The 27,066-nt window shown below is 40.1% G+C and overlaps 1 protein-coding gene across 3 annotated transcripts; it reads left to right on the forward strand.

Moving 5' to 3' along the window:
* Nucleotides 1–323: 323 nt before the first annotated feature.
* MFAP3L (microfibril associated protein 3 like) lies at nt 324–26,083 on the forward strand. 3 transcript variants are annotated; one of them, XM_054065897.1, is made up of 4 exons: nt 326–601; nt 7,573–7,617; nt 11,488–11,892; nt 16,994–26,083. In XM_054065897.1, the coding sequence occupies exons 3-4, from the start codon at nt 11,613–11,615 to the stop codon at nt 17,857–17,859; spliced, it is 1,146 nt and encodes a 381-aa protein (XP_053921872.1). In that variant the 5' UTR covers nt 326–601; nt 7,573–7,617; nt 11,488–11,612; the 3' UTR covers nt 17,860–26,083. The 3 variants fall into 3 exon arrangements, with proteins under 3 accessions (XP_053921873.1, XP_053921872.1, XP_053921871.1); XM_054065898.1 differs by lacking the exon at nt 7,573–7,617 and having other exon boundaries at nt 324–601; nt 16,997–26,083; XM_054065896.1 differs by lacking the exon at nt 7,573–7,617.
* Nucleotides 26,084–27,066: the final 983 nt, after the last annotated feature.

Raw genomic sequence — 27,066 nt, forward strand, 5'->3', positions numbered from 1 at the left:
AGGGATGGTGAGTCCACCATCTCCCTGGGCAGCCTCTGCCAGTGTCCCATGACCCTTTCTGTGGAAAATGTTTTCCTGATCTCCAGTCTCTCCCTCTCCCTCCTCCCGTTCCTGCATCCTCTTTTCCCGTAGACCTCTCGGAGGGAGAAATGATGCGATGCCAGGCATCCCGCCGGCGACCTCGACGGACCACGGGGCACCCGGGGGGAGGGGGGCAGCCCCGTTCGCGTCCCGCCCCGCTCGCCACCGCCCCCCCGGGGCCTCCCCCCGGTCCTGCCCCGAGCATGCTCAGTGCCTCCCTGACCTACTTTCCCGTGCCGGAGCCGGCGGAGCGGCGGGCAGCGCTGCGGCACGGCACTGCGGCAGCGCCGCGCTCCGCCCCGGCCCCGGGCACGGCGGGGAGAGACGGGGGGCACGGCGGCGGCGGGCGCTGCCGCGGGGCGGGGGCATCGTCGGCATCATCAGCATCATCGGCATCATCGGCATCATCAGCATCATCAGCATCTTCAGCATCATCAGCATCCTCAGCATCATCGGCATCATCAGCATCGGCAGCATCGGCAGCATCAGCATCGTGCGAGCGGGAGCAGCGGGCGCGCAGGTGAGCGGGGTTCGGGCTGCGGTTCTCCCCTCCGGGGGATGCTCTCCGCCGCCGCTGTGCCCGGGATGCCCCGGGACAGCCGGGATCGCGGGGACCGCTGGCCGTGCCCGGAGAGAGCGGGGCGAGCGGCGGAGCGCTGTGTTCAGCGTAAAAGTTCAAGAGATTCGTTCAAATCGGCATCGAGGCTTGCAGGAAAACGGGATTCTTTAGGCAGATATAAAAAGCTGATGAGCCCGAAGCTTTTGCGGGAGACCTGCGGCTGCTGCGCTCGCGGGGTCGGGGCGCTCGGAGCTGTGCCGAGCTGGGAAGGAGAAAGGAAGGTGTTAGCCGAGACCTTTCCAGTGAAGCTGACTTCTTAAGACGGTTTGAGTTGAGCTGCTTCAAATTTAAGATAAAGGCTGCCTCCCTCATATTTTGCTGTAATTACCCTTTTACTTGACAGAATGGTCTCGTGAGACGAAAATTTCAGAAGTACCCCGAGGGAACAACAATCTAAAACTTCAGAGCGGTCTGGCAGTAACCATCGAATGCTCTTTCTTAACGGGGCAGGTCCGCACGGCATAGGACGAGGGAGCTTAAAAGAACAGAGAGCATTACTGAGCAGGCACTTTTCTAGTGCATTTATCTGGAGAGAGTTGTAAGAGACTGCGCTTCCTAACAGTCCTCTTTCAGTTGTTGAATGGAAGCATCTCAGATGAAGCTTCCCTGATAACCCTGATCCAGAAATAAAAGTTCCAGCTGTGTAAGTAATGCTGAATACTGCATGCAACCTCATTCGGTATGGATTTGCTTGAAAGACTATAAGGTCATTTCATAGGGAAAATACAAAAGAGTTAAAAGAGAAAAAAAAAAGTGGCATTTTAGTTGTTTAGAGCCATTTCGCTGCAGAAGAGTTTATTTCTTCACTGCAGTAGGACAAAATGTGGCAGATCTCTTTTCAATGGAGATGATGTTTGCATGGCAGGAATCTTTTGTCTGGCTTAGCCTGTACAGTTAGCAATAGCACCATGGATATACTCGTGGCTGGTGTAGCAGGAATCCTTTTTTGCTGGGAGACATTGTCTTTTAGACCGTAGTATACTAACAACAGTTGGTGTTAAGCGCAACTTACACAGCTGGAGTGCACATTGTACATCCATTCTGTTTTCTGTTGTATTTGAAGTTTTCAGAGGTGGAGGCAAACCGCAGATTGTCCACCAAAAAAAAAAGGGTTTTTTCCAACTTCAGTACAGTGACATGTGGTATTTGTCCAAGGCATGTTTAACATCCTGAAAGCTTAGAGATAAAATCAGTCACTCTTGGAACATTTAACACAGGGAGGGAGCATAGCAGTGAATTCTGAAGTGATTATATTGAACAACTCCAGTTTTATCCCTTTTCCAACCCCCTTGCCTTCCTGCAATTAGACAGGTCCTGCTTTAATATTGAAGAGGAGGATGGAGTACCGGCACAGGAACCTCTATAAAGTGTATTCATCAATTTAACCAGGTTAAAAAAGTGTATCCATCACTCTAACCAGGGGAAGAGTAAGTAAGAGTGTAGGACCAAGCTCCTGGATACTTATTGGAATTTCATCATTCCTGCAGTTCTGAGCTGCTGTCCATCCATGCAGACTTGTGAGTCTTCGCAAACCTCTTTGTAGTCTTAATTTTGTTATGTAATTGTGTTAACTAAAACAGTGACATTTTCTATCCACATACAGACCCATCTTAAAAACATCATTCCAAGATAATGGAGATGCTTTTCACCACTTACTATTATCTAAATCATTCATAGCAGCATTTTAGAGCATCGTATATTCTATCTGCCAGGAATGATGCAAAGGGCAGACAAAATTTGTACCTATTCATGTGAGGACAGGGGAATTCAAACAGATTTAATTATTTTTACTTAGCTATCAAAGAAATTTTGGTCATGCACTTTCTTATTTCAGAGTAGTAGTTACTATGAGTAGCACCTGTTTGTCAGAAGTGGGGAACTCCATACAGATATGTGTAAATTATTTATTTTGGAGATAGGGCTACCACACGTGGAGGAATTACATTAAAAGTAACCTACCTAACCCAAAGTTAACACTTAATTGACATGATTTTGCCACTCTTGAAAGTTTTATACCTATAGAATATTTCTGCTGATATTTTTAAGTCATGCAGATCAGAGCAGGTGTACTGCACTGCAAGTGCAGTGATGAGTGTCATAGGTTCGTGACTATGTGGTACACCGCAATCCTACCAGTAGTACTGGGTACTATTCGTAATACTGGATGCTGAGAACATTATGTTATTTTCATGTTACATTTTTCAATCCAAAGTAGAAATGACTGGCACACCCCCCTGAAATTATACAAGGGCTTCCAGCTAAATTATTGCATACACATGGCCTAATATAGACATGCTTGGAAAGGGATGAATTGATGACATTCATGAACAAGCAAGGCTTAAGTTATTGTGTGGTGCAGGGCAAACTCCTTTGAATCCCATCTGCTGTCCTCTTTGTTACTTGTGGAGGAAATAGGCATAAGCACTTTTAACCTGAAACGATCCTTTTCTAATTGCAATCAGTCATGAATGGTCAGATTCCTTTAAGTTCCCCTTCTGACAAGGTTAATCCTGCCCTAATCATGGCATCCACGTGTAACCTCTTTGCCCTGTATCCTGGAAACCATTAGATGTGAAAGACAGTCATTAAAAATTATATCTACCTTGCAATTCTATAGGGATTAGTCATACTCAAATCTGTTGTCTCCTATTTTTTCCTGTTTTATATTCCCATTAAAATGAGAGCCTTTTGTTAAAATAGTATAATTAAAACTGTATCAATGCATTGAAAACGTCCTGTTAGTCAAATCACATACAAAATTTACAGTTTAAACAGTAGAAGTCTGTGGCCCTGCAAAGCCCTTCATGCCTTTTTTTAAACAAAACTTAATTTTTAATTTTATGCCTTGCTTGAACATCTAGAATTTTTCTTCATTTGGAATAAGAAAACAATTAGATATGTAGTTAAAAGTATGATTAGCTTTGGCTAACACAGCTCAAAAGTGGAAGCAGAGTAAAGAGAATCAGGCGGCTTTCTGCATTGCTATGTTCTTAGCAGGGTGACGTAAGCCATGCCAAGAGCATATGAGATCTGCTGTATTTGCTGACTTCACTTATTTAAACTGTTGGCAGAATAATGCTTACAGATCAATGGTATAAATAAAAGACAAGAGATGAGTAAAGAAGATGATACGTATGTCGAACTTGGTGAGGCCAGGCAGGACACGGATGTATGTTGAAGTGTGGAAGAGATTCTGTGTGCATTCTCTTTGTTCCTTCTTCCTCAACAAAGGAGACTTCTAAGCATTGATCCATCTATGTTTACTGCAACAGCAAAACAGCAGCTATGCTGAAAGCTTACAAGGAGTTAAGTGTGTGTCTCTTAAAGCCGTACATATGTTTTTGGAAAAACAGCTTTTTATACAGAACTGTATTGAGTGGTAAGTGTCCACCCTCCAAATAAGTACAAATGCTAAATAAATGTAGATAGTCTACATAAAAGAAGTATTTATTTGTAAAATTAAAAATCCCATAAAGAGTGCATACCTAATCAGACATAAGCTGGGCCTTAAAAAGTCTCCAGTACCAATAGTGTTGAATCTGCTTTATGATCTGGGTAGCCCACAACTCAGTGGGACATCTTCACCGCAGTACCCATCTTGATTAAAAACAGCAAGCTTCTCCAGTAAATATGAAATTTTTGTTTGCTTCTACTGCCAAAATACCTCCAAGAAAAAAATATTTAAATTACTCTGTCCATATCAAAGTGTAGATGTGAATTACAACTTATTTAATGAAATGTTAAGCTTCCAGGTTGCCTGACTGTTTCTGTTACTTCAGTGTATTTTTCAAAAAGTTGATTTAATATAGCAGAGATGCTGAGATTACAGGAGCTGCAACATCAAAAGGGAACTTTTCAGAGGTTTGTCATTCTCTAGGTACTTTTAAATAATCTCTCCAATCTGCCAGCAGTCTTCATCTATTTATTTTTAGGTTAATGGATTAGGGTCTCTTGAGTATTTGTTGGCATGAGGGGAGCACACACCAGAGCATTCAGAAACATGGTTAAATCAATGGCACCATTCAAATATTTAAAGCAAAGGGTGTCTTCAAAGTCTCTAGGATTCAATGTGCTAGTGTTGAATTTTGCAGTGTCAAGACATGAAGTAGGATGTAGAGGAGCAAAACTGAGGAGAAATTTACAGTAAAAATATTCTAAAATATTTTTGTAGTTGTAAAGGCAACACAAAGAACTCCTTTGTCGTACCATTGCTGAATAGAATGATGTGTACATCTTCCCCTACACCAAAAGTTTGGATGTAGCATTTATTTTTGATCTGAAGTATAAGATGTGGAGTCACCTTATTGCTCAGTGCTTTCTTGCTGCAGTTTATTGATACGCTGTAGAACCCTGCAACTAACATAACTGAACCTTGACAGTTGTTAACTTTACTCTGTTGTGCCCTGCAGTGTTGCATGTGATCAGAAGAAAATACCTTTAGAAGATGCTCATTGCAAATTTTAGTCTGTTTCAGCCATCAATGGTCAAATAGGCTATGGCTCTTGATTTTTCCTTTTTCTTTCCTTTATTAATTATCTTTTGTCACCTTATGAAACAAATTGGCAAATGTTTGGCTGTAATAGCTTACCAGTGCATAGAAACGTAAAAGTAATTTATGGGCTTCTTTATTATAATTATTTCTTTTAGACAGGAGTCCTATAATAGGGCTCCAAGTTGCCATACTGACAGCCATTCTTGTTGACTACCAAGGGCCACACACTCAGAGGACAATGAATACACAACAGACAGTTAAGTCCCCACATTCTGCATAAGCCATCCTAAGCTATGAATCTGCACAGGTAAATTATATGCGGTCTCCCTTGAGTTTTCCTAATTTCCCAGCCCTTATTTTATTTTGTGTCAAGACATTGCAGTCTAGTCTTTGTTAATCAAAAAACTTCTATCTCTGTCCTTCCACTGCCCTATCTTCCACCTCAGCTTCACTGAAATTTATCTGTTTAGTTTTATGAGGAGCAGTAAATACTAATGCCTCAGCTGTCTCATTGCATCATTCAAGATTGTGTATACTTTTAATAACATTTCTTCATATTCATATATCCTCTGGAGTCAGAGGTCTGAAAAGGTTATCTTAGTCTGTCTTTAAGCATGAATTATTTCTGCTTTATTTTATTTCAAGATTAGACAACTGACAAATCTCTAGCATCAAGAAGTCAGATCTGAAGACCAGCTTGCTCAGGCTACGTCTAGTCAAGTTTTGAACATCTTAAAGGGTGGACATTCCACAGCCCCTCTGGGCAACCTATTGCAGGACTTGACTTGATCTTCTGGTTAAAAAATTCTTCATATATAGTCATCATTTCATTGTTGCAGCTTGTGTCCCTTGTCTCCTGTCCTTTTCACTGTGCATGTCTGAGAAGAGCATGGTTCTGTCTTCTCTATACCCTGCCGTTAGGTGGCTGAAGGCAGCAAATGTGACACCAAGTGACTGAGGACACGTGGCCAGGGCAGTCTCACACAGCCTTGATCAGAAGTTTCTAAAAATTTCCCAGGCAGCTGAAAGCTGAAGAGACTGAAACCCGCACATAGTTGGGAGCTGCTGCCCAGTTAGGAAGCCCCAGTCTAGATGTGTAGAAGGAAGCTCTTTATTTTATTAACATCACCAGCGTGCCACCTATTTCGCATAGCCAGGGAAGCAGAAAACCATGAAGTTACGACGGACTGAAGAGAATGAACAGGGCAGCTCTTTCAGAACCAAGCCTTAACAGAAAAATGTCAGACATTTTCTGCTTAGTTCTAAATGACTGACATTTCTCTTCATCTGCCCGTCTGCACCCTAATAGCTTAATCTTTGCAGTGGGTGGTTCTCTTAATCCTATGAACTGGCAATGAGCTTCTCGCCTTCCATGTGGCATGAGTTCCTTCATTTGCATTCCTGTTCCCATAAAACCTGTTAAATCTTACTTTTGCCCCCTCTGTAAAGGCATTGGCCATGGAAACTAGCAAAGGCAGTAAGTAGTTTTTAAATAATAAAGAACTAGCTCTAGTGATGTTTTGTGACATCATCCTTGATAATTATCTATAGGCAAATGAGAACTAGAATGAAAATAAATTCATTTTCTTGATAAGCCTATTACAAAGCTATAGGAACATAATTTATGCATTATACAATAAGCTGTCTTCTTGTGCTTCACTTTTGAATTGTATAACCACACAGTTAATAGGATTACACATTATTCCAAGGACAAGAACAGGCTATTCTTACAGAAGTGAGTGAGCCATGAAAAGGTATGCATCACTGCCCTCCTTTTCTGCTCTTTTGTGCTCTGTCATCATGTCATGCTGCACAACTGCAGTACTTACAAATATGGCCCCTCACCCACAGTCGTTTTCTTTGATGTCAATAATACTGGGAAGCAAACTCATCTGTGACGTGCAAAAATAAGTGGTCAATCAGAACATTTCTCTGAGTGATTTACGCTCCCAGCCAGTTCAAGCTGTGTCTTCTGTTCAGACTGCTGCTTAATTTAGGATAGAGAAATTTTAACCTCAGGTTTTGTCCCTGTTTCACATGGTTAGGAGCAATACCACTAACTACATCTGTGCTTGTCCTGTTGCACGTTCCAGGGAACTTCTCTCTGCAGAACCACGTAGATAGAGCTGGCTATCATGTCACTTAGAAAAAAAGCCTGTCATGGTTCCCTCGTGTGGCTCAAGTCTCATGCAATTTTCCTTGGAAGTTAATCCCTTGAGCAGTAAATCTGTTACTTTCATATTTTCAGTTCATACCATTTGTGTTGGGTAATAAAAAAACAAACCTATTTAATGTAAGGACCACTGGCAACCATCTTGCAGTGATAAATGTTGCTGCATATACAATACAGCAGGGGAAGATAACTATATATATGTTCTAGGTGCAGGAGGAGAGTTCGGGAGTTCCTCTGATTCCATCTTGGGAGGTAAGCCTGTCCCTGACTATAGGTTTGGGTGGAAAAGGTAGCTCAGAATAGCTTTTTCCTTTTCATGCACCATAGCTTTAAAGTTAAAAAAATAAAGAATAAAAGAAAAAGAAAAAGTGAAGAAGTGTATGTAGCCATATTATCACATTATTATAAACTTTTACGTTTTGTAAGTATTTTACAGGTAGCTCATGTGCCTTGGGCATGGGAGAAAGAAACATTTACATTTTTTCCATGACCCGAAAAGAAAATGCTCTCCCAGAGACTCAGTCTGTTCCTATGGAGCAGTATTCAATATTGCAGATGTCCTTCATTAGTGTCCTGTGTTACTCTGTCTTGAGGAGTTACTACAGGATTCATTGTTTTAGTCCAGTAAATCAAGCTGTGCTCTGACTTTGGGTCAGATTAAAAGGCTACAATTTTGGCTGCTTGCATCGGGTTTATCATGGACCGCTGCTGATTACCACCTGTCATGGTCAACATCCAGAGTGACAGCACTGTGCCAGATTTGTCAATCTTTTTCTCTTGCTTCTTTACCAGAAGTGGGCTGACATCACTAGTCCTATTTTGGGCTCCTTAGCCTTCTCCCCATTTAATTGTGTGATTGAATCATAACCCATTACATCACGTATGTTTAACAAAGCAGCTGGCTCCCAGATTTGTTTTCCCTGATATCCTCAGGCTGGTAATGTGCCTACAGCAAAGCAGTAGGACAAAAGCTCTCAGGAAATCTTTGTACCGGAGTCTGCTATGAGCACATTTTGTACCCTTTCGGTTCTCTGCTTCTTCTTGCATTCTTAACCTGACTGTAGCATTGCTGGCCCTACCCAACAGGTCAGCAGGGATGTACCTCCCTGTGTGGCCACCCTTTAACTTTCTTGTCATAGATAAGACTGAGAAAACCTTCTTTCTTTAGTTTCTTCCATTTTTTTGTTTCCCACTAACTGTGCAGAGGATGCACACCAAAGAAAGGATTCCCTGTCATTAGTTGCCCTGGGACCATTTCTAAACTTGCATCTTAAAGCACTGTTCTTCAGAGAGATGTGTCCCTGACTCCTCAAATATAGTCACGTTTCCATCAAGAGCACTTCCCTGGATGGCATGTAAAAGCAGCAGCCCCATCTCCAAACATTCTTCTTTAAGCCTACTGCCTAGTTAATCCTCATACTAACTGTAAAACTGTGTTTGTTTCAGACAAATGCATCAGCAGAGGTGTTCGATGTTTGCTTAGTATTCTTTACTTCACAAACATACATGGTAAAGTACATTCCTGGGAGTGACATGAGTAGGCATGAATCTCCCACAGTAGTCAAGTTATTTGGCTGTATTCGTTAAAATTTACTGCAGCTATTTATGATTCAATTCTGTGCAGAAGTGAGGTTGTTACTGTTATTTTCAGACAAGTAATTGGCCCTTTGGCCATGTCAAGAACCAGTTATATTTGTTATCACTACAAAAAGGTACAGTTTCATATGTTCCATGTTAAGCACAGGTAAATGTGCAGAATAGGCATGCCTTATATCATTACTGCCATTATACACTTTCCAAACATCCATCCACAGGATCCCTGTGCTGTAGGAATTCAGCGGGCCACCAGCTGCTTTGAGCTTCCCAATACACTGCGCATCCTCCTTTACAGGTTTTTTGATCACCTGTTGAGGTGATGCTGTTTCATTTCTTTTTGGAAATTTCCTTCTTCTCTCCATGCTAAACACCTCTTTTAGTTGCTACTGATTTTGCTGCCATCCAAAAATATGGTAGGCTCAAATACACTAATAACAAGCCCCAGACAGTAATTAGCAACACAAAGCTTAATCAGTTTATGTTGTTCTTTTGCCCTTCCCATTGTATTAATCCAGCCAGTCTTTGTTCCTGCTCCCCTCCCAGGAAGTGTGACGTGTCTTGGCTTTTCTGTATGGTGCAATGCAGATCTATAATACCATACAGAAACATTTTATAGAGTGAATATGTAAAGAGTGACAGTCTCCGACATTAATGGAGTAGTAGAAATGAGATGTAAATAGTTACTGAAGTGAATAGGCAGAACTGAAGGATTTTTTCCAAAGTGCAGATTCAGACAGGCTGTACCTATACAGAACTTAAAAAGCGCAGGTGCTACATGCTTAGCATAATTTGAAATGGCTTTCTGAAGTAATTGTTTATACAGCTTTGTATGACAAATGAGGTTTGCATATTAATTTAAAGTTAAAAATTATTCTGGTTCTTCAAGACAAATATTTCCACATTCAATAATTAGAAAAATAAAAAGAGAAAAAATGAGCATAGGCTTGGAGTTGTGACGGACATCCATGCCATGCATGCAGCTTATCTGAAAAAATATAGTTTGTCATTTCTATTATAGTAATGATTCATCCTACAAAATGGAGGAAACTACTCTGCTCTTCTAATAACAGTTATATGTAGTTATATGAAATAAAGTTCATTGCCTTACAGAGAACAGGAGATGAAGAAGAAAGCAACCTAAGTCAAATATTACCAGTGACAGACAGTAATGTTGTTTTCTTTTGGGTTTGGATAAAGAAGAAAAGAGGAAAAGGGGTTGTTTGTTTGTTTGTTTGATTGATTGATTTTAGTGTTTCCTTTATACATGGAATTGATCTAACCTTGTCAGCAATTGTTTTCCGTACTAAGACAGATGAGTTACCATAGTGTCAGCCAGATCTTAAATAAAATATAAGCAGCTTTGCAAGTAAAATGTGCATTTAGGGAAGGCTTGTTAAGATACTTACCGTTACCTATATTTGGATTCCAGGTAGATTCCTCAAACTAGTAAGCTTTGCTAAGTTTCAGTTACCTACCTTACAGAAACATGAGTAAAAACAATGTAGTTAGATACTCTGGTATGATTTTAACATCATTTGTGGCCCTTGGCTTCTAAGTGAAATTTTCAGAGGTGCTCCTTTTGAGGTCAACGTTGTACCCTCAGTCAGTACTGAACGCCAGCTGTGTTCACTGCAAGCATTAGGAGCCCAATAATGAACACATCTGTAAACCCCCTCCCTCCTCTATATACAAACTGAAATCACTGTTTAAGAAAGGCCTCGTTGTAGATGATTAGTTGATATTAGGTGATTAGATGATTGTAGATGATTAGAAGAATATTGTAGTGAGAGTGTGCAAAACGTATACTGGCAAAATGCTTAATGTCACATAAGGAATGGAAAAGTCCCAGCTTCATTTGTATCTCAAAGTAACCTTACCCATAACTATGTCACCAGCAAGTGTTTTTCTTTCTAAAGTTGGTCTTAAAATGACGACTTGATCAACTACTAAATATCCTCTTTTAAGAATATTCTTTCATGCTCTGTTTTATTTCAGACAACTTGAAAAAATGCAGTAGCTTAAGAAAAGTGAATGTTCTGAGATCTTTTGCTGTATGTGCTGTTGTGTTTGGACAAAATTGTGTATGTTAAGGATTCCAACATCAGCTCCAAAAACCTTTCTTGGAGCAGTTCTTTCTTACACCAGGTCCTGCAATTCACCTAAGACTGTGCATGTTGAGAGAGTTGCAGCCTTGAACTGGTAGTGACAGCTTTCAAAAAAAAACAAAACAAAAAAACTCTGTAGAACTTTTGGCTTAAATCTGCAGCTGCTTCTGTAGCTAAATTGCTGCTAAGTGTCTAGGTGATAAAAGCCTTCTCCCACGCCTGCCACTCTGAACAACACTATTGTCAGGAAAATGTATGCATCTTTTTCCAGTAAGAGTAAAGACTGTGATAACATTGCCTTTTAGGCAAGACAGTGAGCTGATGATTGTGAAATGCATTAATGCATGTGTCACTATTTTAAAAGAGCACATCTAATGGATTGTTTATACGTGACATCTCATTGTACTTACTTATTTCATAGGATATTTTAAACATAAAATCAAAAGGATTGAAGTAGAACTCTCCTGTGATCTCCTCACCTCACGGGCCTGTGTTCAACAGAACCAATCCTGGTTCGCAGCCAGCTGAATATACCACTGAAGGAAAATGAACGTACTTAACAGCCACTGCTTTTTGTACTTTCTGCCTACCACACGCCTTGTCATCTTATTAGCAGCTTTGACGACTGCTGAGGATGTGACTAATAGCACTTTCGACCGCACTGACATGAACACGGGATCTGTGCCTGTGGTGGTCTCCCGCATCGACCATATTGTAGTCAGGGAGGGAAGCAGTGCCTTGATTGACTGCAATGTCCAAGGTAGTCCTAGTCCTCATTACAGATGGTACAATTCCAATGGGCGCCTTCTCCAAGAAGACAATAAAGGTAAGATCTTAGTGTTTGCACTGATGTAGCCTCTCTGATTTCAGCAAGTTGACTAATAACCTGAATTTAATGGCCTGACTGTGGCGTTTTCCTGCATGAAAGCCCAGTGGCAGCCATAAATTTGTTGTGCACACCTTGGAAGAAAACAATGGGTTTGTAATGTTTTATTGACAGCAACACATACAAGAAGCTGAACCACTTAACAGAAGGCATAGACATGCTTCCTTTCATTTGGGGGACCTAGGGTTTGATCCTATTTCCTATTCTGTCTTCTTCTGTTCTCCTCTGGCACCCAAAAAGACTAAAAAGCTATTTTTCAACTCAAGGGAGGATTCATTTGATAGATGGAAATAGTTTGTTACATGAATTCAACACAGCTAACTCCCCAATATACCTCCTGTTTTTATGCATAAATTGCCATGAGAGCATGAAAAACAGGAATGCCCTGAACAACCAACAGAAAAACCTATATAGGGCAGCAGTCAGAAGGACAAAGCCAAGTTTGAGCCTTCCTGGCTTTAGTTAAGACTCTTCAGTTGCATTTTCCAGAGACCTTAATTACACGACCTTGTTTTCCTTAAATGGAATGTTTGGGTGCTAATCCTAGTTATGCTTCAAGGGAACATTTTGGGGGGATGGAGGGTGTTTTGCTCATGTAATCCTTCCATACTGACTGCTTTGTTCACAGCACGATGAAATAAACTCTTAGTTATTCATACTAAATACAAGATAGCTTGCCTAACAGCTGACCTGAGGGAGAGCTCTGCTATCACGCAAGTAATGATTGACCCAGCTGGATGTGCAGCAGCATAGTGTATCTGTAAACGCTTACCGAATAACTGGTTATATTTTATGTTACAGTATTTTACCATTTTCTGAGTAAAGCTAGAGAAAGGAACTGCATGAGCTAGTAAGAGTACTACCAGATATCATTTGTAACTTATGGCAACATACTGTGATGAGTGCATTAAAGTGTTTTACCAAGGCTCACTAACATAAATTTTCCCTTTTAGTTAGGCATCTAACTTTAGGTCTTTGAATAATCAACTGTGAGAGGTAAGTTGCTACTAACAAAAACATACTTTGAGTAAATGAGTAAAAATTGGAGATGTAGCATTAGGGCAACATCACTTCAGCTTTGACTTTTAGCAGTGTGTTTGCTCCTTTAAGAAGCTGACTGTTTTCCTATAAGAAATAGTACTTAGCACAAGACCTTTCTTTACTGTGTATATAGTTATGTTGGGCACAGCACTGAACTGTTATCGAAACCCAGTAATGATACCTTTTCTAATCATTGTTTTCTGATTAGGCTTATACCATCTGCCAGGATCCATTGGCACAGACCCAGTCATTGAGTCACAGTTCAACGCCATTACATCATTTATAGCAGCTGGAGCCAGGATCCAACCTGCCGTCAACAAGGCGGGTTGTCATTTTACAATTAATAGACATATCTTGCCAACATTGCAATTCAAAGAAATACTGAGCAGCCAGTAATCTGTATTTTTTCTTATTCTAGAGGTGGAGGAAGAAGTGTCATCTGTTAGACATGCTGATATTTCCTCTGTTAGAGAGTTTTCCTCTTAATTTGCTTAATTTTAGCAGGCTGGGGAGATTTTTAATGTGACAGTCTACTTTAGACTGAGATTTTTATTTATTCTATATTTTTAAATTTCAGACAAAGTAATTCAGCTGTTTTCAAGAACTAAGCTAGGGAAAAAAAATAGTGTTTCAGCTAAGTTTAAAATTCTAAGTAAGAGAATAAAAAGATGTAATTAAGAATTGTCCGTACAGGAACTGAGGCAGAGATCTTGTGGGAATACCTTCTACAATGACAATTCGGATAAGCCATGTTTAATTGGAAAAACTTTCAAGATGGTAAAAGCCCATAAGTCCTCTGATTTAAAGGCTTTTTTTAAAAAAAATTAGTTTCAGAATTGCCCATGGATTCTTCCTTGAAAGAAATAAAGTAAAAAAAATAGAAAAATCCTTATAACAATAAATTACTTTCCACGAAAAGGATTAAATAAATGTAGAAGTAAGGTCTACACCAACCTGTGGCAGGACTGAAATCCTTGCCTTGTGACTTACATGCATTGCCTAGGTGTTTTGTGCTGGTGTAGTCCTCTAATCACAAATTGTCTGTCTTTGCTCAGCTGCCTTGATGGTCTTAAATTGCAGCTGGTTAGGTTAGGTTTAAGGAAAAACAACTTTCAGGTAGTTAAGATAGGTAAACACCTGAAAGTCCTTGCTGTGGAAGGAATTATTTGAAACTGGAGTTATTTGAAATTGAAATTATTAAAATTCCATTTTTACCTTCAACAGACACCTGTCAGGAATGTCTTGGGATTGTGTTACAGAGAGATTGAAAACAGCCAAATCTGCCTTTGAGCAGCAGTATTGTATTAGATGGTCTTGTTGGCTTACATGAGCCTATGTCATTGTGTTACAAGGAAATCTTCTGTATGATATCTCCCTGTATAAAGTGAAAGGCACTCCTACACTTTCCGGCTGTTCTTTCCACCACGTGAATACTTCCAGGCATAGGTTTACATGAAGGAAAGAGTTTACACCGGGCTTTCCTCTTGGAGTTGAATCATGTGTTTTATAGGAAAGTTGCAATTTAATAAGTTGTATCACATCAAATAAAATAAAAATACACTTGATCAGCTTTTAAATGGTAGTGATACTTAAATAAAAGTGAAGCTTACTTGGGGAGCTAAAAAGAAATCTAATTCATTATCAATATGTAAGGGCAAACACAGTAACTAGCTGAAACTTGAATCACTTTAGCAGGAATAGGAGCACTGGGTTTTATCATAGAATCATAGAATCACAGAATAGTTTGGGTTGGAAGGGACCTTAAAGATCATCCAGTTCCAACATCCCTGCCATGGACAGGGACATCCCACTAGATCAGGCTGTCCAAGGACCCATCCAACTTGTCCTTGAACACCTCCAGGGATGGGGCATCCACAGCTTCCCTGGTCAACCTGTACCAGTGCCTCACTGCTTTCATAGTGAAGAAATTCTTCCTTATATCAAGCCTAAATCTGCCCCTCTCCAGTTTATACCCTTCTCTCCTGCTCCTATCCCCACAAGCCTTTATGAATAGCCCCTCTCCAGCTTTCTTGTAGCCCCTTTGGGTACTGGAAGGTCGCTATAAGATCTCCTCTGAGCCTTCTCTTCTCCAAGCTGAACAAGCCCAACTCTCTCAGTCTGTCCTCATACGGAAGGTGCTCCATCCCTCTAATCATTCTTGTAGCCCTCCTCGGGACCTGTTCCAACAGCTCCATATCCTTCTTATGTTGAGGATTTCAGAACTGGACACAGTATTCCAGATGAGGTCTCACAAGAGAGGAATAGAGGGGCAGAATCACTTCCCTCGACCTGCTGGCCACACTTCTTTTGATAGGATATCCAGCCCAGGATACGGTTGGCCTTCTGGGCTGTGAAGCACACATTGTCGGCTCATGTTGAGCTTCTCATTGACCAGGAGCCCCAAGTCCTTCTCTGCAGGGCTCATGTCGAGCTTCTCATTGACCAGCAGCCCCAAGTCCTTCTCTGCAGGGCTGCTTTCAATCACATCATCCCCCGTCATGTACTGAAAACGGGGATTGCCCCGATCCAGGTGCAAGACCTTACACTTGGCTTTGTTGAACCTCATGAGGTTCTCAGAGGCCCAGTTCTTCAGTCTGTCCAGGTCCCTATGGATGACATCCTGTCCCCCTGGTGTGGCAACTACACCACTCAGCTTTGAGTCATCCACAAACTTGCTGAGGGTGCACTCAATCTCGCTGTCAATATCATTGCACAGCACCGGTTCAAGTATGGACCCCTGAGGGACACCACTCATCACAGATGTCCATCTGGACTTTGAGCCATTGACAACTACTCTTTGAATACAACCATCCAACCAGTTTCTTATCCACCTTACCGTCCACCCATCAAATCCATATCTCTCCAATTTAGAGAGAAGGATGTTGCGTGGGACTGTGTCAAAGGCTTTACAGAAGTCTAGATAGATCACATCTGTTGGTTTACCCATGTGCACTGCTGTGGTTACCCCATCATAGAAAGCCACCAAGTTGGTGAAGCCATGCTGGCTGCCATTAATCACCTCCCTGTCCTCCATGTGCTTTAGCATAGCTTCTAGGAAGATCTGTTCCATGATCTTCCCAGGCACAGAGGTGAGGCTGACAGGTCCGTAGTTCTCAGGGTGGTCTTTTCTACCCTTTTTAAAAATGGGCACAATGTTACCCATGTTGTTATCATGTTGTTTCAAACTCAGTTTAATAGCTAAATGCTGTGCCAGGCTCAAAGTATATGAAATGTACGTGTACAATTAAATGTCGCGACCAAAGATAGCAGCTATAGTACACCAATAGAAATTACTTTTATAAGTAGAAGTGGTTTCATCATGGTGCATAGAAGTTCATACTGGCAAACAAGATGTTCTCTTAGTTGCTCATGGCTCCTCCCTTTCCCATCCATCTCACTCCTCCTGTCCCATTTCGATTTTTTTTTAAATCACACTTCACTATTATATTCTGAACACCTCTGAACACGCAGGCAGTGTAGTATATGATGTCTGAAATTTTGGGGGTTTTAAAGTTTACATTAACAGAATTATATGAGATGCTGTACCAAAGCACCAAAAATAACCCAATTGTAAGAAAATGCTTTGTCAGGGAGCAAAAGAAGGAGGCCTTTGTAGGTTTTTCTTTCTCACAGTCCCATTGTAACTGTTCTTTGAAGAAGTGTGGAATGTGTTTGGAGGGCTCTCTGGGGTAAGTAGTTGTATGTTTGTGTCTTAGCTGACCATAAGATTGTGATAGGTGTCAGGCATGTTAACTAATTTTTCTCTGAGGTTCTTCTAGGGCGTGATCCAGTTATTCACAGTTGATGTCAGGGATACAATAGTAACACTGTTAGGATCTCAGGAACAGACAGGTCTTTGTGATGGTAAATTCTTTGTCTTCCTGTGAACATTATTTCCTTCTTCCAAAACCTGAAGCCAAGTAGACAAAGCTGATGTTTAAGACTATGCTGGCCATGTGAACAAAATACTTCTAACTATGTTATTCTGTCTCCTCTCCAGCAGGAAAGTGGTGGTTCCTTGACAACGGGCTACTAAACATTACCAGTGTGTCTTTTGAAGACAGAGGTAAATACACATGCGTTGCATCTAATATGCATGGCAGCGTTAACAATACTGTGACCCTGAGGGTTGTTTTTACCTCAGGAGATATGGGAATCTATTACATGATTGTCTGCCTTGTAGCTTTTACCATTGTTATGATACTGAACATTACTCGGTTATGTATGATGAGCAGTCATCTGAAGAAAACAGAGAAAGCAATCAATGAATTCTTCAGAACAGAAGGGGCAGAGAAACTCCAGAAAGCCTTTGAGATTGCAAAGCGTATCCCAATTATCACTTCAGCTAAAACACTCGAGCTGGCCAAAGTAACCCAGTTCAAGACCATGGAATTTGCACGTTATATTGAAGAGCTTGCTCGGAGCGTACCTTTGCCACCTCTCATCATGAACTGCAGGACTATAATGGAAGAAATCATGGAGGTGGTTGGTCTGGAGGATCAAGGACAAAATTTTGTACGGCAGACAGCAGAAGGCCAGGAAACCACTGAAACAGATGAGCTGTATATGATCCCGAATGCTTTGAAGCGCAGTGACTCTCCCACAGCTGATTCTGATGCATCGTCACTGCACGAGCCACCTCAACAGATTGCAATAAAAGTGTCAGTTCATCCGTTGTCCCAAAAGGACTCCATGGATGGTCAGTCACAAGAAGGCATGCAGTTGGACACCAAGGAAGAAGATAGTCCTCAAACACCAGCACTTCCTGCAGAGGCCCCTCCTGAGCCTTCTCCTGAACTCAGTTCTGATGACACAGCATTGGCAAATGACAAAAATACATGCATTATATATGAAAGCCATGTATGATAGTTACTCCTGAATCTATGCATAGCAGGAAAATCAGGTGGAGCTCTTTTAAAAATACATATTGTACTTGCCGCTAAGCCTTACCTGGAGACTATCATAGCAAAAGCATGTATGTGGGTTATTTGGCACTTTCTTCTCAGTTTGACTTTAGTTTACCACGATGTATGGCAGAGTAATTGCTATTACATTAATATTAATTGCTCTTTTTGATTAGGAGTATTTCCAAGAAACATTTACCTCAACATTTTCTAGGTTGGAGTCACCTGTAGTGGCCTCCTGGAAGTCATTGGCAGACTTTGATGTAGGACACTTGAGCATACTAAGCATAAAACTGGTTTTCATTTTCCTCCTTCATTCTTGTTATTTCCATCTGTTGCATTTTTGCAAATATTATCTTGTGAATTTGAAATATTGCCCAGCAATATTGAGGCAGCACTCCAGTAGCCAAATAAAATCCTAATAGATCCCATTTACAAAGCCTGTTTGCTCAGCTGCATTGTGATTTAGAGGGCTATTAAAGAAAGTTAAAATGTTTCCATTTCATTTGAGACCACACTGCTTAGGCGCAAGGGAAACAGTTTTCCCTTTTCCATGCAACCAAGATGCCAACCTTTTTTTTTTTCACATCAAGAAACAACTTTGAGGTGTATTTTACAAATAGCAAAGCCAATACGCATCTTACAGAAAGTTGCAGTCACAATAGCTCTGCAGGATTTTTTGTGCATATTTGACCTTTTTTTATTTTGCCAGAAGTTTATACGGAAAACAACTGCAAATATGCAAGATGTGTTGTTTTGTAGGAATTTGGTAGGAATAAGCGTGCGCTGCCTTACCAGAAGGTATGCAGATTCCTTAGCAGTCCTGCAAATGCCAATAATCAGTTGATGACATTGCCGACAGGGAAAAGACCCTTTTATTTGGATTCTCAGTTTTGTACAGATTAATATTCTAAAGATCAAGCCTAAATTCATCTATAAGCATAAGTTTGAGATTGTTTTATCCAAACAAATAAAAATTAATAATCAAGTGTCCTGTGAAATTACAGTGATGATCACACAAACTGTTTACTGTGTTATAATTGCTTCGGTGTGTTAAAAATCTCCTACTTATGTAGGGTGTTTATGGTTTGAGTACATGTGGCTTTTCCCTAGTAAAGCTTTAATGATTACAGCGATTATGGTATTAAAAAGGATCAACACTTATGCTGGGAAATACCAGGAGTGGAAGGGAAGCGATGATTTCTGTTGCAGAGAGACAATAATACAGACCTTCTCTGGAGTCAATCTGGAAAGAAAGCACTTACAAGGAGGAGTTTGTGTAAGATTAATAGCATAGTTAACACACATTTAATTTGGAACTAATGAACAAACTATCACCTGATAGTTTTTAAGGAGGACTGAGGTGTAAGTATAGATACTCAAAATAAATCTGGAATCTAGTACATAATCCAGAAAACACTTGAGTCCATGGGGAAATGATGCATGAATGGCTCTCCGGACATTTTATAGAAGTAGCTACATCTGTATAAGGTGTGGAGACAATCAGCTGTATTAACTGCACAAGTAATTGAGACCAAACAAAGTCAATGTTGCAGCTATCTAAAAAAACCCTTGATAATGAACTTAAAAGAATACTTTTAAGATTCAGCTGGACAAGGTACTGGGCCATCTTGTCTAGACTGTGCTTTTGCCAAGACAGGTAGGACCAGGTGATCCTTGAGGTCCCTTCCAACCTGGTATTCTAGATTCACTAGCAGTGTAATACAGGAATACCTCGTGACTTACATAGGTGGTACAGAGAAGGCTCCGTATTTACCTATTGTTATTTAAAAAAACCCACGTGTTTAATAATGGACTTAAGGTTTTGCAACCAACTTGTGAAAATTAGAGCATTTTAGTTGCCTACTGTTTGTTCTCACCACAGTGGCAGACGTCTATATAAAATGCATTTGCACATGCCCAAAAGGAAACATGCAAGGGGAGAGTCCCTTTGGGAATGTGACTGGAAATATTTTAGTTCCAGTGAAGCAATATAAATTTAGAACACAGGGTAGATCAAGAGAATACCATACAGAACCTCACTTCTGACCAATGTGATTGAAAATACTACTGATGCAAACTGTTAACTTCTTGTCTGTGTCCAAAGTACATTTCTATTTAGTGTTCACATCAGTTTTTCAAGTGACTTATTTTGCTTCTGGTATGAGAAAGGAGGAAGGCAGAAACAAAAGCAGGAGCTTGCACTAAATTCTTTAATTCACCTTAACCTCCTGAAGAGAGGCATCTTGATAGTGCTCATGCATTCTAAAGTTCCCTGCTTGATGCCTAACAAAGACTGCACAGATAAACAAGGATGTTCTACTCGAAAGAATTAAAAAAACTTTAAAATTATGCTTCAAAATAAAATGTTTCAAAATTATGTATTCAACTGCAGTATTTTAATTGCTTTTAATTATGAACTTTTTACAGTAGAGACTAGACCCGTTCATGTATATATACGGTGACTGGTACCAGGCAGTTCTGATCCTGACTGCTGTCTTCAGGCTGTCCTCCAGCTTGTTTATTATTTATTTATTGAGAAACATTTGAGAGCAAATGATCCCCATGGGTTTTTTTCAGTTTCTCTGTGCAAATTTCCTTGAAGATACAGAATATGTTTTTTTTCCAAAGGTTGCCCACAAAGAGCATATATTTGAAGTACACACAAATTTTCATTGCTAACCACGTGAACAGCAGCTATTTGGATTAGACGCATATAATGTAGTGAATCCTGTTGTTGCAAAGTCAAAGAGAAACTTGAGTTTCCTGGAGCTGGACTCTCTCGGAGCTGAGAATTCACAGGTAGGACTGGTCTAGCCAGTCTGCTATGAAGTCTTTGGACATTTAGCTTTGTTGTATTAACAGAATGAAAACAGAAGAGCACTGTATTACAGATTGTAATGGTTCTGGTTTATGTATTTTTTCTGTTACCATGTGTGCTGCTTGGTATTTTATGCATCCATTATATAACACTTGTAAGCATAAAGCTTTTTTACATGTTTTCAGGCACTTCCTTTGTGGGAGTAGATGGGAAGTAAGGTCCAAACCTGTCTTTCCTGTTCCAAGCTTTCTGGCTATGCTGTTATAAAGTAAACAATTCTGTCTTGCGGTGTTTCTTAGGGAATGGCTGTTTTATGGTGCAAGAACACAATTAACAAATATAAAATTAATGATGGCTCTAAGAATACCTTAACATTTGTAATTTTATATATTTTCATGCACCTTAAGCACTTCAGGGACAAGAGAGTGATCTGTTCCCCTGTGTGGACTATGCACACCTTTTGTTACATTGTTCTATTTATTGTATCATCAAACACTAAAATGTTCAGAAAATGTAAAAAAACTAGTCCAACTGAATTTGCCTTCTAAAAGCATAAGGAAGACCCAGCCAGATTTAGAAAGGAAAAATAGATTTGCGCCATTTTATAATATTTTTTTCCCAAAACTTCATGAAACATGAGTAGATTTCTGCAGCACAAATCAGTGTTGGATTTGCATTTTACACTTACTATTCTTTTTGCACTAAATGTAAGACTGTATTAATGAGACCACTTGAACATAGTACTCACTATCTACTTACTTAATATTTTATTTTAGAGCAAAACTTGTTTACTGCTGATCCTCTTTTGTTCTCTGATTTTAGTATGCTTGTGATGAAACCTACCCTTCAGTCATTTTTTGAGACTGTCATTTAAAAAATTGAAAAGAACTCATAGATTAACCTTTTTATGCAGGTTTATTGGTATTAGTTGAGACATAGCAATTCAGTTTTGTGCTTAAAAATTACTGTATAATCATAAGTTTTGCAGAACGGCACATACGGGCAGATATTGATTTTTCTAAAATCAGTGCCTGTTTTATTCTAATATACATATTATATCAGTTCCTTGATTTGCAGTTACCTTTTGTCAAAAGTACTGTAACAGTTAACCAGGGCTTTATGATGTTCGATTTGGTTCAGATCAACTAATTCTGGAAAGTCTTATTAGTGTTAAATTTTAAAAGTTCTCATGGAATATTTTGGCAGCATGCTATTTCAGAAGTGCCCTCCTAAATGTGCCATACTTAGTGGGGCAAACTGAGAGCTTCTTAGATGCAAAGGAAATGCTTGCACTAAAGTATCTTTAAGTTATATTTCATTTACTATTAAATCCTTTTAGATTTTACAAGAAATGTAAGACAAATATGAATGTGTTCTTTTGAGAAAGTTACTGTATTTTGATTTAAATAACTGTTAAGATTTTATAGTTCACAGCCATAAACCACAAAGAGACCAGTTCATGCTGAAATGCAATGTGATCCAGCTTGTAAATTGATCATTGTTTCAATAAAGAATTTGCTCAGAGTATGCCAAGATTGTACACCCTCAACAGATGATGGCTTCCTACTAGGAGTGTGCCATTGCTCCAGTTCAGGTGGAAGTAAACTGTGTCTTTCATTGAACATCTGCTGATATTCCAGAAAGCTTAATCGGGAGAAACATTTACCTAGAAAGGAAGCTTTAATAAACCTTTGTAAGGGAGCTGTTGTCATTATTCAGAATATAGACCAAATTGTTAATCGGAGTTATTAATAGCCTAGATTGCTCATGTATGTAGCGTCTTCTCTTTGGAAGCATGCCAGCGCTTCTGCATGTAATCCAAGGGGCTTTTTTTGTCAGCTGTTTCCTCTCTCAGCCTTGTCATGGAGTCTTGCAAAAGGTCTTGCTGCTGTTCCAGAATTGGGGCCCAGAAACTAAGTACCAGAGGCCCCCTAGTACCAACATCAAATAGAAGTGACGGTTGCTATATCCACCCTTATTCCTTCAACTACCCTAAAAGGATGAGGTGAAATGGCTTTGCTGTCTCACAGCAGCTGAAATATATCAGTCCCTGGCAAGACTTAGTTGAAGCAGATGCTGTACTACCTTGTCCTGTCTCCGCTGGTGCTGCACAACTAGCAGCCAGTGGCAGTCACTGACAGAGGTGGAGTGAGAGGGACTTGCCTTTTCACGCATGAAAGATTTGCTCTTGCCCACTGCCTGTTCTAGGCTGAAAAACATAGCAATTAGCAGGCAAACAACAGCTATTTGTTTCATTTTTTAACTGTGCTGTTTGAAAGAGTTCTCCAATTTTGAAAACTATTTTCAAAAACACTTTTATTCAACAGTTTCAGTTGAGTTAAAGTTGCTGAGAGACAGCCAGAATTTATCTGAAGATATCTATGAAAATAGCGAAGGGGTCACAAACTGATCATACAAGTGGAAAACGTATGGCTAGAGCCACAGGTTATTCTCTTGTTTCAGAATGGGATCCTGTCTTGCCATTGGGGCAGTTTGATGCTGTGACTTTTTTTCATCTAGAACAGCACTGCTTCGGGACGCTCCCCTCCAGCACGCCAAACTCCTCCAACAGCTTTGTTGGAGCATTTTTCAGCAAGGCAGAGTACCACCAGTAAGGTGCGTCCAGTGAGCTCTACCCTCTTGAAGGCTGTGAAACAGACTCTTTCTGCCTGCAGTGCTTCCTTCAAAGAGAAGGTGTTTATCCTGTGGAGGAGGCTGCCTTACATCAGTACTACAGAGGCACTCCAAAACTAAAAGCTGCTGTGTCTCCACAGAGATTAAGAGGGGGACAGTAAAGGGCCTCAGCATTCCTACTAAGACTGGAGCCAGGGAAAGATGGTGTACAGCTCAGGGTTTGGACCTCAGATATTTGCAGTGCTGCAACACCGCTTTTCCACAGGACTGAATGTTTTCTACCCTACATCCTGCACCAGTGCCTGGAATATCCAGCTAAGAGGCTTGAGAATCAGTTCCTTTTCAGTGTCCATTTCTTCCATCCCTTCCTCTCCCCATCTTACATCCTGCACTTTTCTCTGTCCTCACCAGCTCTGTAGTGCTACTTCTCAAAATGAGAACAGAGTGATATTAGTGGGTGGGGAGACTGTTTCTGCACCTCTCTTCCAAACTGACCTTTCATAAGTCTCAAAAAGGAGTTTTTTCCCCAGCTATACCAGGCTCTAATGTTATGTTCTATAGTTAACTTTATAGTTTCCAGGCCCAAACTGAATAATTATACTCTTACAATAAAGGTTGACTTGTGAATCCATGGTATCATGTATAAGTCTGTAAATTAGTCAAAGACAGTAACATAAAATGAAGCCAAGTTACCAATTTCTTTGTCAAAATCAGAATGTGTGGCAGCAAACAAATGTGACAGACTTAGGACACCCAAGTTATGCAACAAGAAGCTATTTCATACCACAAGACGAGGCAAGAAGGAGAAAATTTAACAGCCAACCTTCTATGGCATTGACAATACACGTAAAACTTTGCTTATAACTGAGTAGAAACGCAGCATCAGAATCAAATCAATTTCTCATTCTATAGCCGCTTTCTATTTTAAGAACAGATTCCCTTAACTCTAACTAGACATTAACTCTAACTGCAGGCATTGCAGGCATGGAAACACTATAGGAATTATCAGAAAGAGCCATGTCTCCTTCATCTACCATTTCAAAAATTATTTTCAGGACTATTTAGCTACGCATCAAACGCCAAACACATCTGCCACCCTCCCCTGTTGTGGAGCCACAGAGTTTGGGACTCCCATTTGAGATGGACTAGCTGATGTCTCTGAAATTTCTCTGTCTTCACTTGCATGGGTTTTGATTATACCACCCAATAAACCACTCATTTATTAATGGCTGAGGCCCTGGCATTCTCAATTGATAATCGGAGAGAAGTAAAATAAATGCTGCCACCACTTCCCTCCTTCTAAAGCCTTTTATTGCTTCTACCTCAAGGTTAGCCTTGATGGACAGATAGCTTCCACATTGTTTGTGTATCCTTTAACTCCTTCCTGCTGGTGAACATTACCATAGTCAGAAATCAGGATTAAAACAAAATATCACCCAGCAAAAGAAGCTTCCTTCTAAGGAGGCAAGCATAGATCTTGCCTGTTTCAGATGCTTCATTATCCTTCTGTCTAATATGTGCAGAGTAAACAGCCTCAGGAAAATGCAGTAAAAATAGAAAGAAATTTAAGGAGATTTAAATGGAAATTTTTTCTCCACACTCAAAATATCCAGAGGTGATTTATCTTCAAAGTATGTTAAATTCTAACTCATTTAATCGCATGTTCCTTTGTTTTTAAACATTCTCATGTGGAGAAAAATGAGATTCCTAAAAAGCCCAAAATTTTCACCCCTAGACACAAAGTAAATAATCAGAAAAATAGGAAAAATATTCCCCAGCACTTCTCTCAGGATACCTTTCATCAGGAAATATGTTTCTAGTCCTTTTTATGGTTCTGCTTAGGTTACTGCAGCTTTCTTAAGGGACTGGTGGAAGTGCAATTTTTTTCTGCTGTCTTCTTCTTGGTTCAATATTCTCTACCCTCTGTGGTCTCTTCTTTGTGTATAAAAATCAATACTCCAGTGAAGATTTAACTTCTTATTTCTTTTCCCCATGATAGCGTTTAATTTTTATACTTTTGTGTGTGTGTGTGTGCTTTCTTTTCCCCTTTGATTTGTTTTGTTTGCCCTAAAATTCCTCACATTTTAAAATAAACCAGAGGATCCTAATGTTTTTTCAGTTACCTGTTTTTGGGTAGGTTCACTCATACCCATTTGTATAATTTGACTTAACATCTCTGAAGTTGGTGCAGGATGAATTAATCAATAGGCTGCAGCATGTTTCTTTTGCAGAACAACATCAACAGAATGGGTAAGGCCATAATTCCCAAGATACAAGTGAAATAAGTTTCCTCAGTCATAGAGGGGTCTATGAATATGTTATGTTCTGCTGTTTGTTCATTTCAAAAAAGTCACATATGATACATCTCTGTCTTAAATAACGTTTCTTTTTGCTTATCTCCTACCATGTATGAACTAGCACATTTGCACAGACCCTACACTGGTACATCAGCTATCCATTATCTGGATTGGTTTATCTTATTTATTGGATAGCTTGCTAAGTGCAGGGGCCTCTCTACATTAGATAATTTTTAAGAGACTGCAGACAGCTTGGTGACGCTATGTAAATAATATTCGTTTCAAATGCATTTATAAAGGCTTTTTCACATTTTTATAATTGAAATGCTGTATTTCTATATAGGCTGATATCTACATGTTAATGGTCTGGTTTTATGTATTCTTTTAACAAGAAACTCCAGTTTTTCATAAGTGTGCAGTAAAATGACAGTAACCTGCTACTGAATAAAACTGCTTTTTGCAACTACAGTTTCTACATTTCATAATCCCCATGTAATCTCTGCTAAGCACAAAGCTCATTCTTTAATATATAGGCCACAAATGAGGTGAAAGGCTCCAAGTCTCTGTTTCAGACTACTAGTTATTTTATTAGAACACATAATAGACCAACCCCAACACTGCAACTCCTGTTGCAGTTACCATAAATAGCCCCAGAGCATTAGCTAAACGTTATATGATACAGCACCTGTGAGAACTATGTTCCTACCAATGTACCAGTTTCAGAAAAGAACTCCAGAGAAAACCCATCCCTTCTCAGCAGGGAAGCAGGGATTGAAAGCCTCTGAAGTATTTAATGTTTCGCAGGTTTAATTTCACCAAAGACAGAGCTCACTGCAGCACAGAAGCTCTTCACTCCCAGTAGGTAGCTGTCAGTTGTCAGACACAAGATAAAGACACTTCTCAGGGCAACCTGTGATGCTGTTAAAAGGTGGCAAACATTATTCCTTATCATTTTAACTGGCAATATCCAGGAGGCTGTGGATAGTATTGCAAGATGCAGTTTCCAAACTGTTCAGGTGATGGCATTGCATCTGAAACTCAAGCCTGTTTTCTGACTAGAAAAGGGCACTGGGAGCGTAACCAAAGGCTCTGTGCTGGTACGATGGAGTCAGACACTTCCATGAGAACCCAGTTCCTTCCTTTTGGCTTGATACTGTGACGAAAGTACCCTTCTTCTTTATTTGCTCCAGCACTACCTCGTAGTTCTTCAAGGGAGACTAAACACGGCAACTGCTGAAGACCGTGCAGATACACAGAGGAACGGGCAGCTCAGCTGTACTGGCACGTGTGAGCTTGCCTTTGTACCACACCGGAGAAAGACTCTCCCAGAGGCTTGCAAGCATTCAAGTGGAAAAGAGTTGTAATATTGTGAATCCAGGCAATCCAGGAGCAGACAAGAACAGGCAGGCAGGAGTAA

Source organism: Cuculus canorus, chromosome 4, assembly GCF_017976375.1.
Source record: "Cuculus canorus isolate bCucCan1 chromosome 4, bCucCan1.pri, whole genome shotgun sequence".
Taxonomy (NCBI): Eukaryota; Metazoa; Chordata; class Aves; order Cuculiformes; family Cuculidae; genus Cuculus; species Cuculus canorus.